At 43.7% G+C, this 14,191-nt stretch overlaps 1 protein-coding gene across 1 annotated transcript in view; it reads left to right on the forward strand.

Moving 5' to 3' along the window:
* The first annotated feature begins 1,850 nt into the window (after window positions 1–1,850).
* The window catches only part of LOC134402405 (cytochrome P450 2C39-like), a 96,614-nt gene continuing 84,273 nt past the window's right edge, over window positions 1,851–14,191 (forward strand). Inside the window, exon 1 of the mRNA XM_063131834.1 lies at window positions 1,851–2,021. Within this exon, the coding sequence (XP_062987904.1) occupies window positions 1,851–2,021 (171 nt within the window). The remainder of the gene's footprint in view (window positions 2,022–14,191) is intronic.

The following is a 14,191-nucleotide window of genomic DNA, read 5'->3' on the forward strand; positions in this document are numbered from 1 at the left end:
TCATCAGGATTGGGAGTTGAATGTGCCTGTCATTGCTTAAAATAAACCCCGCTGCGCCGAAGCCAGGTTTACCCTACCGTTTGTATTGTAAATGTACCTGATTTTTTAAAAAAACATAGCACGCGAACCAAAGGGCACAGAAAGTTGAGAGTAGTCTCAAAATGACCCCCATCCATGACTCTCTGAGCACAAGAATTTTCAGAACGATAGCTTCAAAAACAACCCAGTTATCTGCGATTCTTTTCCGCAATCCAATCCTATGGGCGAAATGTTTTCAAGATGGCAATCGGAGCGGTCCGTCTGAAAGAGGAGCTCCGAAAAATGGGCGCTTCTCTTCGCCTTGCTTCTAAGGGTCCACGGTCCGCTTCTACTCCGCCTCTGGGCAAGGCGAAGCAGGCCAATCCGCTCCTGCTTCTGCGCTTCTAATCGGAGCGGAGCACATGCCTAGTGTGAATGGGGTGCCCGATTTTCATAAATTCCCCCAAAATCAGGCGATGATGGGACTGCCTTGAGTCTGGGCGTGCATGTGTATCCCTGGATAAGCTATCATGGTGGCGAGTTTGAGGTTTTTAACGTTCACATTGACGGAGCTATTGAAAGGGGTGTGAATGGGGTGCCCGATTTTCATAAATTCCCCAAAAATCAGGGGATGATGGGACTGCCTTGAGTCTTGGCGTGCATGTGTATCCCTGGATAAGCTGTCATGGTGGTGAGTTTGAGGTTTCTAACATGCAAATTGACAGAGCTATCGAAAGGGGTGTGAATGGGGTGCCCGATTTTCATAAATTCCCCCAAAATCAGGGGATGACGGGATTGCCTTGATTCTTGGCGTGCGTGTGTATACCTCCATGAGGTGTCATGGTGCCAAACTTGAGGTTTCTAACTTTAACAGAAAAAAGTTGTATACTTTTTTAGCTTAATGCAAGCCTATGGGGGGGAAACGGAGCTCCGATCCGGATCCGGAGCTCCGCAGCGGAGCGGAGCGGACATAGGCAGAGTGAGGGCGGAGCGAAGTGGCCCGATCCGCAAATTGCAGATCTGGAAGAGAAGCGGAGCGGGGGGTCCGTGTATACCCCTACTTTCCTTGGATAGCTGAGAGTCCAGAGAGGCAAAATAGGAAACTGGAAATAAAAGAGACAGGATGTGCTCTTCCATTACGTTAGCAACCTAGATGGCTTTAAGAGAAGATTAAGAAAAATAAAGGATAAGGCTATCAATAGCTACTCATCATGGTGATTAGAAACTACTTCCCGGGTTGGCAGCGGTTTGCCTCTGAATGCTAATTGCTGGCAGGCAACAACAGGAGAGAGCTGTCGCCCACATATCCTGCTCATAGGTTTCCTGTAGGTATCTCATTGGCCAAGTTTGGAGATAGGATGTATGACACGATAGGCTTTTCCCCTGCTTCAGCAGGGCTCTTCTTAATGTTCATGAACGTGTCAAGAACATAGGGTACATCAATTGTTCTGCCTATCTGTGGCACACCATTTGTGGATTATACTAGCCTTTGAAATTAAAATTATGTCTTCCTCCCAATTATTTGAGTGACTCATCAGAATTAGCCACTATGTAAAGACCAGTGTGGCACTATGATGCATATCTGGAGGGTCAAATTCCAAGGCTACTTTGATATGATGTCAGAAGATTTGTGGCCTATATGCTTTTTACAATCATAGTATATAAACACATGTTAGTACAAACAGAAAGAGAGAGAGAGAGAGAGAGAGAGAGAGAGAGAGAGAGAGAAGTGGCCACGTCTCTGAGGAAAGCAAAAAGCTATTAGGAGAAGAGGGTCCAGCCTACCTAGTAGACATCCTAGAAAGAATCAGAACAAAAGAAAAAGCAGGAGAATGATGGGGATACGGGCATTTTTGATTGCTGTGCTAGGGGCTCTTCTGCTTCTGCATTTCCTGAAACAACGTTGGTCACGCAGACACTACCCTCCTGGACCTCTTTCACTTCCTCTCATTGGAAACATATGGCGGATGGGATTTAGATTTACTGACGATACTCTCTTGAAGGTATGTCTTTCTACATAATTAACCAATAACTCGTTAAGCTGAGTAACAGAATTAATGGAGAGAATTTTGAACGATTTTCTTTCTATGGTGACTGTGGACAGAAATGTTGTACTAGTAAAACATCCTGGCAAAAAATTGATACGGCGAAATATTATTGTTCATAATAATTAGGGTATATTTGCATACTGCTTTTTGCCCAAAAGGTTCTTCAAGTACTAAAAAGCACATTACAGTACAATAAAAATAGGGTGACCATATGAAAAGGAGGACAGGGCTCCTGTATCTTTAAAGTTGTATAGAAAAGGGAATTTCAGCAAGTGTCATTTGAATGCATGTACCACCTGGTGAAATTTTCTCTTCATCATAACAATTAAAGCTGCAGAAGTCCTGTCTTCTTGACCAGATACAAAAGAGAGGAGGGCACCTGCAGCTTTAACTATTGCGATGAAGAGGGAATTTCGCCAGATGCTGTATGCATACAAATGACACCTGCTCTCTTCAACTGTTAAAGATACAGGAGCCCTGTTCTCCTTTTCATATGGTCACCCTAATAAAAATAAGAATATATGTGCAATACAGGAAACGTCAGGATTTATATTTAGCAGAATCTTTTAAAAGCCTTCGTTATCTAAACCACTGATACCTTTACAGTATTATATTATGTGTTTCTGTACATGAGCGATTTATTGCAGACTCGTGATTGGTCACTCACAGAAGTTTGTGGATCCTTTTCATAATGCCATCAACAGGTCCACACTGAGAATACTGTGTTCAGTTCTGGTCATCACACTTTAAAAAGATACTGTAGAGCTGGAAAAAGTTCAGAAGATGCCAACTAAAATTATGAAGGAGCTGGAACATCTCCACTTGTGAGGGAAGGTTACAACAGCTGAGATTGTTTAGCTTGGAAAAAAATGAGGATATGGAGAAACATGATAGAGGTGAACAAAATCATACATGGGGTGGAGAATGTGGATTGGGAGACATTTTTCTCATGCTCTCATACTACTAGAACCCATGTTCATCCTATGAAGCTGATTGGTGGGAGATTTAGGACAGATAAAAGCACATAGATAATGGAATGCCCTCCCTTTGGAGGCCTGATTGGCATCAACATTGATTGCATTTCGACGCCAAGTAAAAACATGGCTTTTTAACAAAGCCTTTGATGGTTAAACTCACTGGCACATTGTTTTAACTGTTTTAACTGCATCTATTCATTTTAAACTATATATTGTTTTAACTTGGATTATGATTTAATTTGTTTTTAACTGTTGTATATTTATTGTTTTATACTCTATGTTTTTATCTGTACGCCGCCCTGAGATCTAGGGCAGGATATAAATATTTTAAATAAATAAATAAATAAATAGATGAACTATGGCATTCACTACCACAAGATGCAATAATGGCCACCAGTTTGGATGGCCATCACTACAAAGGGAGTTGGATAAATTCCTGGGGGAGAAGGCTGTCAATGGCTACTAGTCCTAATGGCTATGTGCTACCTCCAGTATCTGAGTAAGTCTGCAAGCCTTACAGTAAGCCTGTGTGCAGCAGTTGCTGGGGAACATAGGTGGGAGGGTGCTGTTGCACCATGTCCTGCTTTGTGGGTTCCTGGTCAATAGCTGGTTGGCCACTGTGTGAACAGAGTGCTGGACTGGATGGACCCTCGGTCTGATCCAGCATGGCTCTTCTTACATTCTTATGTCTCTTATGCAAATAGGGCCCTAAAGCTGTCATTTATGCAAGGTTAAAAGTGTGAATATTCCAAGAATAGTTGGAAGATAGAAGTGAATGGCCCCATTCAGGAGACACCTTAAACCATGGCTTTAACCACAGTGGTTGAGCCAGAAAGCCATCTCATGTTCAGAAGACACCTTAAACCACGGCTTTAACCACAGTGACTAAGGCAAAAAGCCTTATTCAATGTAGTGAAAGCCGTGGTTTAAGGTGTCTTCTGAAAACAGCTCGGCTTTCTGGCTTAACCACCATGGTTAAAGCTGTGGTTTAAGGTGTCTTCTGAACAGGGCCTAAGTGTGGATGGAGGTGATTTCATCCATCCCTACTGAATGACACCAACTGACTTAGGCCATAGCTAGATCTAAGGTTTATCCCTGGATCGTCCATGGGTCAAACCTGTTCATCTAGGTGACACACAGGGGATCCAGTGCTCAGGCAGGGGTGAACCCTGGATGATCCCAGGATAAACTTTAGGTCTAGCTGTGGCCCTAGAAAAATAGATATGGAGGCTTCAGTTGGTAACACCATTGTGGTAGATCCAAAAGGCACTGTCCTACAGAGGTTCAACTTGTATCTGTGGGCTTTGTTCCAGAGAATAACGTTAGGTGACTGCACCTCAGCCTCATACCTAGAACTGTGGGCGCCATCCTGTCCACATAGTTATTAAATCTCTATATGAAGCCCTGGGAGCAGTCATCAGGAGATCTGGAACAAGATATCACCAATATGCTGATGACATCCAGCTTTATTTCTCTGTGACATTTGAATTGGGAGAAGCACATTCTGAACTGGTGCCTGGTTGCATTTATGGCTTGGATGAGGGCTAATAAACTGAAGCTGAATTCCAATAAGAGAGAGATCCTATGGGTCATCAGTATTTTTACATTGTATTTTAACAGTGATGTTAATCATAGAATCATACAATCATAGAATAGTAGAGTTGGAAGGGGCCAATAAGGCCATCGAGTCCATCCACCTTAAAGCATCTCTGACAGAGGGCTGTCATATTTATATGTGAAGCACTTAGGAGTTTTATTACGTTTCACAGTATATAAATATTACAAATAAATAAATAAAATTTGCTAACTCCAAGTCTGGTTAAAATATTAAATCAGGCATTATTGAGAGAAAATATTACCTACCTTTTAGAATGAAGCACATCTAACTGAGATTGAATCCTGACAAGGTGAAGATTATGGGTGGATGGTTCTCAGGTATGAGAATTGGGGAGTTTGTCTGTTCTTGTTGGGGATGCATTCCTTCAGAAAGAGCAGGTACATAGTCTTGGGTGCTCCTGGATTCATCATTGTCATTAGAGGCCCATGTGATTTCTGTGGTTAGGAGCATCTTTTATCCACTCATGTTGGTATGTCAGCTATGCCCTTTGCTGTCCACCACAGTCTATGTGTTTGTAACCTCGTCTTTAAATTACAGTAATGCACTTTATGTGGGGTTTTAAATTTTTTATTATTATTATGCGGTCACAGACCCATTAGAACAAACGAACTGTGAATCGTAATCATTAAAAACACAAAAGCATAATCATTGTTTTATTACACAATAAGCTGAGGAACAGTCATTAAAACAGACACATCTTTGAAATATATGGCCATAATTAAAACACAGTGTGATACAAAAGGTAAAAACATGAAATACAAATTACAATTAGGATGAAGAAATCACCTTTGAGCGGAGAAGAGGAACTTAGCCATTAACTCTGTTGTTGACTTGCTTATACCAGCCAAGAAATGTCCCAAATACTGTTCTGATGTCCTTCCAGGGCATTTCCTCATTATAGGGCAAAGTAGTCTCTTACATGCCACCCTATGAAAGCTACATTTTTTTAAAAAAGTGATCTAAAGTTTCAACAACTTCGGGCCTTGTTAGACCTACCAGATAATCCGGTGGGGAGTTGGGGTGAGGCTGTGCTAAAGCTAGCTTGCACTGTCGCCCCTAGCTAGACGTAAACATGCGACGGGGTAAGGGAAAGCCACGTTGCGTGCTCCAGTGTTTTCCATCTTAAAGGGCCATGTGTGCAGGAGCGCACCAATGGAAAAGTAATTAGTTTTTTTAAAAAATAAAGGGTTGCCCGCTCCCCCTTCCCCTGATTTCCCCCCAATGTCTGATGCCCCCCTGCCCGCTCGCCATCCACCATGCCCTGTCCCCATCTACCATGCCCGTCCCCGTTCTTCTTCCCCCCATCCGCCATGCCCTGTCCCCATCCGCCATGCCCTGAGCCCGTCCGCCATGCCCATCCCCATTCTTCTTCCCCTGTCCGCCATGCCCTGTCCCCGTCTGCCATGCCCTGTCCCTGTCCGCCATGCCCGTCCCCATCTGCCATGCCCATCCCCATTCTTCTTCCCCTGTCTGCCATGCCCTGTCCCCGTCTGCCATGCCCATCCCCATTCTTCTTCCCCTGTCTGCCATGCCCTGACCCCGTCCGCCATGCCCATCCCCATTCTTCTTCCCCTGTCCGCCATGCCCTGTCCCCGTCTGCCATGCCCTGTCCCTGTCCGCCATGCCCGTCCCCATTCTTCTTCCCCCCCGTCCACCATGCCCTGTCCCTGTCTGCCATACCTTGTCCCTGTTCTTCTTCCCCCCATCTCTCCTGCTGGGTCACTCTTTCCCCCGGCCCCCATCTCCCCCCCGTGATTCCCCCCGGCCCGATGGGCACAGCGCTCCTATGGAATGTTGTGCCTAGTGCGTGGCTTCTCCTGGCTACTCGCAAGTAAGCGAGCAGCCAGGAAAACCACGGAAGTCGCTAGACTTTCTGCAGCCCCGGCTTCAGCCCAGGGCTGTGGAAAAGCTGGGCCATAAGCAGATCCGCTTATCCCGGGTCAAGGGAGGACTTAGCCCGGATACCCTGTGCATCATCTGGATGCACAGCAAGGAGACCGGGCCTCACACCGCGCTAACTCCTCATCTAGCAACGGTCTTCATCTCCACAAGAACACTAGTAGGGAGAACAGGGGCAACCATTTGGGGCAGTATGCAGCAAGCAGGGTCAGGTGGCCAGCAGGGCCTGGTTAGCAACAGATGGGGCAGGCAAAGGTGGGTTTGGCGTATACTGATACAAATGAGCCTCATATGGGATACCCTGGTAGTACCTTTCCAATATTACACAGGGGAGGCAGTTAAATGTAGCCCTAGAGAAGACAAGGTGATATTTGGGGGTAGACAGATCATCCAGATACCTGGCATATCTAGGGAATTCAGAAATTAAACCAAAGTGTATTGGAGAGCAAGATGTATGAGCATTTGACATAGAATATTGAAAATCAATGTCTTTGATCTGCTGTTCTAAAATAGGTTTTGCAACAGAATAATCTTATGTACAGAGGAAATCCATAGAAAGGCCTAATAAATGCAATTTAACAGTAAAATCCTTAAACCATGAACTGGTAAAGGTAACTTAAGGGTGAGTCAACATATGCAACCCTTAGCCAATATCAAAAGGCAAGGAACCAAGGCCTGCATTCTATAGATGCAAAGTCAACCCCCAGACATAGACTAGCAGGTGACACACATCTTGGCATTCAAAAAAACAAAACGAGTACAAGAAGTTTGAAAGAACACTCTCAACAGTTGGATTAAATCCATGAATCATTATTGGTGCACTATACAATAATTGGGACAAAAATTCACCTTGAATACTTATAAGGCAGCAGGAATGAATTGTGCCCCCCTAATACAGAAAAAAATAGAGTATGACCTTAATAGCATTCTGAGCTGCTTAGACTGCAAACCATCTATGGATGGCCCAAGAGATTGTAGGAAAAAATAGGGCTATGCACAGCCCCTCCCTAATTTGGCTAGGAGGTCAATTCGAAGCTTCTGAATTGGCCCCAATTTAGCTCAGGGTGCCTCAAAACTGTCCCAGCCAACTTCAGATTTGGATCCCAATCCAAAGCGCATTGGCTGTTGCAATTTCCTGGGTGCGCGACTGACCGTGAGTCCATAGGACTCTCCTCCTGCTTGCCAACTCCCATCTCACTCGCCCCTGTACCTAGTGAGCTGCTGCTGCCCACCTGCAGGACTTTTCTGGCCTCTGTAGTTTGTAACAGTAGTATAATAAGAGTGGTAACACTCAAACCACAAAGACATCAAAACAACTTACATAGATGAATAATTCAGAAATTTTACAAATGTATAAAGAACAGGCACATCAACAATATTTATAAGATGTTCATACTAACATTCACAACAAAGCCTGCAATATCAACAATCTAATATACATATGGTGAACTATTCACATGAAGCGTCTTTTATATAAACAGTAGTCCGGTACTAATTGCTGTTTCGAAGATTCTTCCTCAGTATGACGCTGAAAAGTAATTCAAAAACACCATACTCAGCATTTATAAGCAATAACATATGTTGTTATGCAATGGAAAACAAAACAGAAAATATTGGCCTCACCCACTAAGTTTACAGAAGGAGCCACGGCTACACAATTAGAAAGAAACCCACCAGGTTTTATCTAAAGAAAAGATAATGAGCTTTATCATTACAAACAATTCACAACCTTAGTAAATGATGCACAACCATGCTGTAAAAACTATCTAGGCTTACCACCATATCATTCTCGTTTCCTCAAGCCGACAAGACATGCTCTCAGTCCCTTAAAAGAGTTTTCAAAAAAGCTCCCAGATTCTTATAGTAGTTTAAGTGATTTCATTGGCTAATAAATCATCCTAGGGGAGGAAAGCTGTGATCTCTAAAGTAGCATTTAGTCCGAAAGGTTGAATACAATTAAGACGATGTATCCATTCAGCTTCCCTTTGGAGAAGTTCCTTGTTCAAATCACGATAATTATACTGAAGGGGAAAGATTCTGTCAATAACAAAAAACTGGAATTCATTATAACGATGATGGCACTCAATAAAATGTTGAACTAATGGTGCCTCCGTTATCCCATTTCTAAGTTTTGAACGATGTTCAATTATTCGTGCCCGTACACTCCTCATAGTTTTGCCCACATAAATTAAACGACAAGGACAGATAATGATATAGACCACCTTCTCCGTAGAACAGTTAGAGAAATATTTTAAATCAAAGGTGCGATTTTCTGTAGGATGTTGAAATTTCTTAATTTGTAATGCCAAGTCACATACTGAACAACCCCAACACCTATAATGTCCTTTTATGCTATGTGTGGGGGGTTCTTTGGTGGATCTATGTCTGAACGTATTAGATAATCTTTAAGATTCTTAGTCCTTTTCCAGCCTATTTGTGGTGGTGCCGCACATCCTGGAAGATGGTTGATAATATGCCAATGACGTCTAATGATTCTCATAATAACATGTGCAGATGGTGAGTACTCAAATGCACATGAGAGTCGGTCAGTAGTTGGACGTGAAGATCTGGTCAATAGAGAGTTCCTAGAAACGGAATTCATGCGTCGCTCAGCCTCATTAATCACCCTATGAGGGTAACCCCTATCTAGTAGTGATTGACGAAATGTTACATTTTGATCATTGAAATTTGAGTAATCCATTGAAATACGTTTAAAGCGAAAAAGTTGACCCACCGGAAGATTATTTTGTAAATGGCGAGGATGGAAAGATGAATAATGAAGGAGAGAATTCCTGTCTGTAGGTTTTACAAAAGTTTTAAAACACAACATATTATTTTTCCGATATGTAATTGAATCCAAAAAAGATATTGACCTAATATCACTCTGAAAGGTAAATTTAATGTGATCATGAAGTGTATTCATCCAGTTTTTAAAGGCTTCAAAAGAGTTTGGTTTTTTATAAATCAAAAAGATATCATCTATAAACCGTTTATAGACAATTAACTCCTTATAGAGGGGATTTGTTATAGGATGACAAATATACAATTCCTCCAAATTAGCCATGAATAGATTTGCAATGCTAGGTGCAAATGGGCTCCCCATCGCTACTCCCTTTACTTGGAAAAAGAATTCATCAGCAAACCTGAAATAGTTTTTTTCCAAAATGATGTCAATTAATTGTAGCAAAAAATGAGTCGGTGGAACATTATTACTGCGCTTATTTAAATAAATTTCTGCAGCAACGCGGGCTTCATCATGTGGGATGTTGGTATATAAAGCCTGCACATCCATAGTGACCAATAAGGATTGTGATGGAACATGCAATCCCTCAAGCTTCTTGATAAAGTCCGTGGTGTCTCTTAAGAATGCAGGCGTAGCTGTCACCAAAGGCCGTAAAAAAGAGTCAACATATTTTGAAAGTGGTTCAAGTATTGAATTTGACCCTGACAAAATTGAGCATCCGGGTGGAGGGAAAATGGGCTTATGTACTGTTACTTGTTTGTAACAGTAGAACTACAGCAGGCGAGAGACACTATCTTCCTTAAAGATGGTGGCTCTCCTGGAGGATAGGTGGCTTGCTTGCATGAGCAGATGAGTCAGGTATGCCTCATGGGTGGGCAGAGTTCAGCAGCTCACTATTGGGCCAGAGTGGCCTGAAGCACTTCGGTTCAAGACAGCCCGATCCAGTCCCAACTTGGATTCGGGTCAGGGTGTGCCAAATCCACTTTGACTCAGATTCGAAATTCAGGACCGAAGTGGTGCACACACCCCTAAAACCCCCCACATAATACCCATATATCTAAACTTCTTGACTTGCTCTAAATGCTGTCCATCTATTATCTTCTTATTTGTTGATCTATGCCTAAGGGGGGAAATACAATGTCTGTTTTACTAAAATTAACTGTCCTTACTAAAAGTAAAATAATAATAATAATAATAATAATAATAATAATAATAATAATAATAATAATAAATGTTTAAGTCCTATTTTGGACAATGTCATAAGAACAGCATTATCTGCATACAACAATAATGGGACTTTAGTATCTGCCGATTTTGGTATATGAAAGTCAGACGCTAAGCACTTCCCAATCAAATCATTAAAATCAAGGTTTAATAATGTAGGAGTGAATTTTTAATTATTATTTTTATTGTGATTTTTCTCTAGGTTTTTTTATTAATTTTTTATTGTGATTTTAACAAAACAAAACATAACAAATCATGTAAAATAAGAAATCGAAAGAAAGGAAAACAACAACAACAAAAATCATACGTAAGAAATATCAGTATTCCATTAAATACATTTTGTTTTTCAAAAAAAGACTGAAAAATATGCGTAACCATCAAGAAAAGCAAACTAAATATCCATGTATTTATCAGTTCTGGGCTCCGCAATTCAAGAAGGATGCAGACAAGCTGGAGCATGTTCAGAGAAGGGCAACCAGGATGATCAGGAGAACAGGGCGTGTTTAGCCTGGAGAAGAGAAGATTGAGGGGAGACATGATAGCACTCTTCAAATACTTAAAAGGTTGTCACACAGAGGAGGGCCAGGATCTCTTCTCGATCCTCCCAGAGTGCAGGACACGGAATAACGGGTTCAAGTTACAGGAAGCCAGATTCCGGCTGGACATCAGGAAAAACTTTCTGACTGTAGGCTCTCCCACACTAGAGGCGTTCAAGAGGCAGCTGGACAACCATCTGTCAGGGATGCTTTAGGGTGGATTCCTGCATTGAGCAGGGGGTTGGACTCAATGGCCTTGTAGGCCCCTTCCAACTCTGCTATTCTATGGTTCTATTAATTCACCTGTGGTGCCTATACCACCCATTCAAATAATGTTGAAAATGTTGTTAGGTCCTCAATCCATGTATTGTAGGAGGTGAACTTTTGTCCCTCCAGTGTTCTAATATCAGTCTTTTGGCAGTCAAAAGGGGTAAAAAAAAATCCATGATGCACTGACAGGGGTGTGTGTGTCTTCACAGAGTTGCTTCAGCCCTGCATTTCCTTAAAACCCTGCAGCATCGCAGTTGCAGGGTGGGAGCAGTTATTCTTCAGGGCAGAAAGGAGTGTGGGCTCTCCAGCAGCCATTTGGCTCATTGGGGCCCTTTCTACACCTAAGGGTTATCCCAGGAAAATGGAGAGATCATCCTTGCCTGCTCCCGGGATCCCCTGTGTGGCATTTGGATGCACAGGAATGATCCCGGGACTATCCGGGATGTAGGGCTGGTGTAGACGTGCCCTGGGTCTGCTACCTGCCCTCTGCTGGGACTTCCTGCTCTTCTGGAACACTAGCAGTCGTCGTGATCTGCCCTGGAATATGATTCTTAAGAACTATTTCTTTTGGCTCTAAATGTCCACGGCAAGAGGTCTTGTCCCCTCTATCCATAATAGGGCAATTGTTATATCCGTGGGACAGTCATCTCCTTCCTGATCCATTGGGTCTTCTAAGGCCGTTGCTAGGCGAGGGTTTAGCCCGGTGCGAGGCCCGGGCTCCCTGCTGTGCCTGCAGACGACGCACAGGGGATCCTGGGGTCAGGCCGGGCTAAACCCTCCCTTGGCCTGGGATAACCGGATCCGCTTATGGCCTGGTTTTTCTGCAACCCCGGGCTGAGGCCGGGGCTGCAGAAGATCTAGTTAGTTCCGTGGCTTTTCCCGGCTGCTCGCTTACTCGCGAGTAGCTGGGAGAAGCCGCGCACTGGGCACAGCGGTCTGCGCTGTGCCTATTGGGCTGGGGAGTGGGGAGATCACGGACGGGGCGGAGGGGGCATCGGACATGGCGAGTGGGTGAGCGAGCGGGGGGTGGACATGGCATGCAGGGGGTGGACATGGCGAGCGGGGGGTGGACATGGCATGCAGGGGGTGGACATGGCGAGCAGGGGGTGGACGGGTGAGTGAGCAAGCGGCCGAGCGAGCGAGGGGGCGAGAGGGAGGGTGCGTGGACGAATGGGCGAGCGAGGGGGGCGAGCGGGGGGCATCATACATTGTGTATGTGGGAAATCGGGGGCAGGGGGAGTGGGGAACCCTTTTTTTAAAAAACAAGGATTTACCTTTCCGTTGGTGCACTCCTGCGCACATGGCCCTTTAAGGTTTTTTTGAAATGCAGGACGCGACGGGGCTTTCCTCCCCCCCCCCGTCGCGTCTTATGTGTAGAAAAGGACGACGGCCCGCGCTAGCTGTAGCGTGGCCTCGTTCCTTCTCCTCTCCGCATTAGCTGGTAGGTCTAGCAAGGCCCTAAGGGGCTATTGCTTGTAAAACTTCGGCAAAATAACTTTCAATTTCAGTTCAAGTGCTCTTTCTTTAGTTAATAAGTATGGTCCTTTCCAACCCCCCAGGCTTAAACCTTCAAGACTTTCAGCTTGAGCAATTTCAGTTGCCATGTTTATCCCCTGCTCCTCTTTTTAATTGCTGTTTTGGGCCTTTCCCATGCCTATTCCATGAATAATCCACAAACCAATCTAAAGTATCGGTATGAAAGTTAACTGCTTCTTTTTAAACCTCTTTTTAAAGGGGGAAAATGATGAAATCACATTTGCCTTTTCCTTTGGGATACGAGGCAGGGCAGGGTGGGGTGGGGTGGGGGATCGCCAGTGTCTTACAACCTTCTAAGGACCATGCTGGTGGTCATGGTTTGTCAGTTTCACAAGCAATTTTTAAAATTACTCCCCTTGAGCTCCTCGGTAGCAAATGCAGGTTTAAATCTTTAGGAATTTAGCAGTTTTTATTTCTCCCGTGGTTGTTTTTTCTTGAAAAAACTTTTCTATAGAGTTTATTTGAAAATACCAGCTTCAGAGAGGGGATTTTCCCACCTGGATGTTTAATTGCTTTAATGTAAGGCTTTACAGAAGAGTCATAAATCTTTTGTGCTAGGCTCATAAATCTTTTCTATTACCTCACAGAGGTCTGGTTGTATTTTTCACATCTGCTGACAGCCGCAAAAGGAAAAGGCTCAGGGTGATATTCCTCCATGTTAGGCAAAGATCCTCAGCCTGTGGGTTCCTATTGCCCCATCTCACTTCTGAATCAGGATGAAAAACTCCTTTGCCTCAGTATTCTCTCACAAGAGGAGTTGTGTTCAACATGGGGAAAGTATAAAAAATGATATATGGAGGGATTTGCAGCCCAGAATAAGTAAGTACATGGTTAGAGAGCACTTGGCAACCTTAAATAAGTCTAAAGTTCAACTCTAAAGTAGGGATGTCATGAGGGTCCATGGTGCTACTGGTGGAGTCCAATGAACCTGCTCATAGACCTACTCGGTTTTTACCCCCCACAATCCTATGAGCCTGGCCAGAGTCTGTGAGCATCTAGAAAAAAATGCATTGACTACTAGGAGTCAATCTGGGTTTGTCTGGAATCAGTCATGTCAGGCCAATCTTTTCTCTTTTGATAGAATTTCCAGTTTTGTAGGTCATGGGCGTACTGTGGACACGGTATATCTTGATATTTGCAAAGCATTTCACAAGGTTCCCCATGAAATTCTTATTGATAAGATAGTAAAATATAGATTAGACAATACTACAGTTAGGTGGATCCATAGCTGGTTGAGCAACTGTGCTCAGTGTGTATTAATTAATGGTTCGGCACCCCCTTCGAAGGAGCTCTCCAAGCTGGGCCCTGTGCTGTTTAAATGA

This window comes from Elgaria multicarinata, chromosome 8 (genome assembly GCF_023053635.1).
Source record: "Elgaria multicarinata webbii isolate HBS135686 ecotype San Diego chromosome 8, rElgMul1.1.pri, whole genome shotgun sequence".
Taxonomy (NCBI): domain Eukaryota; kingdom Metazoa; phylum Chordata; class Lepidosauria; order Squamata; family Anguidae; genus Elgaria; species Elgaria multicarinata.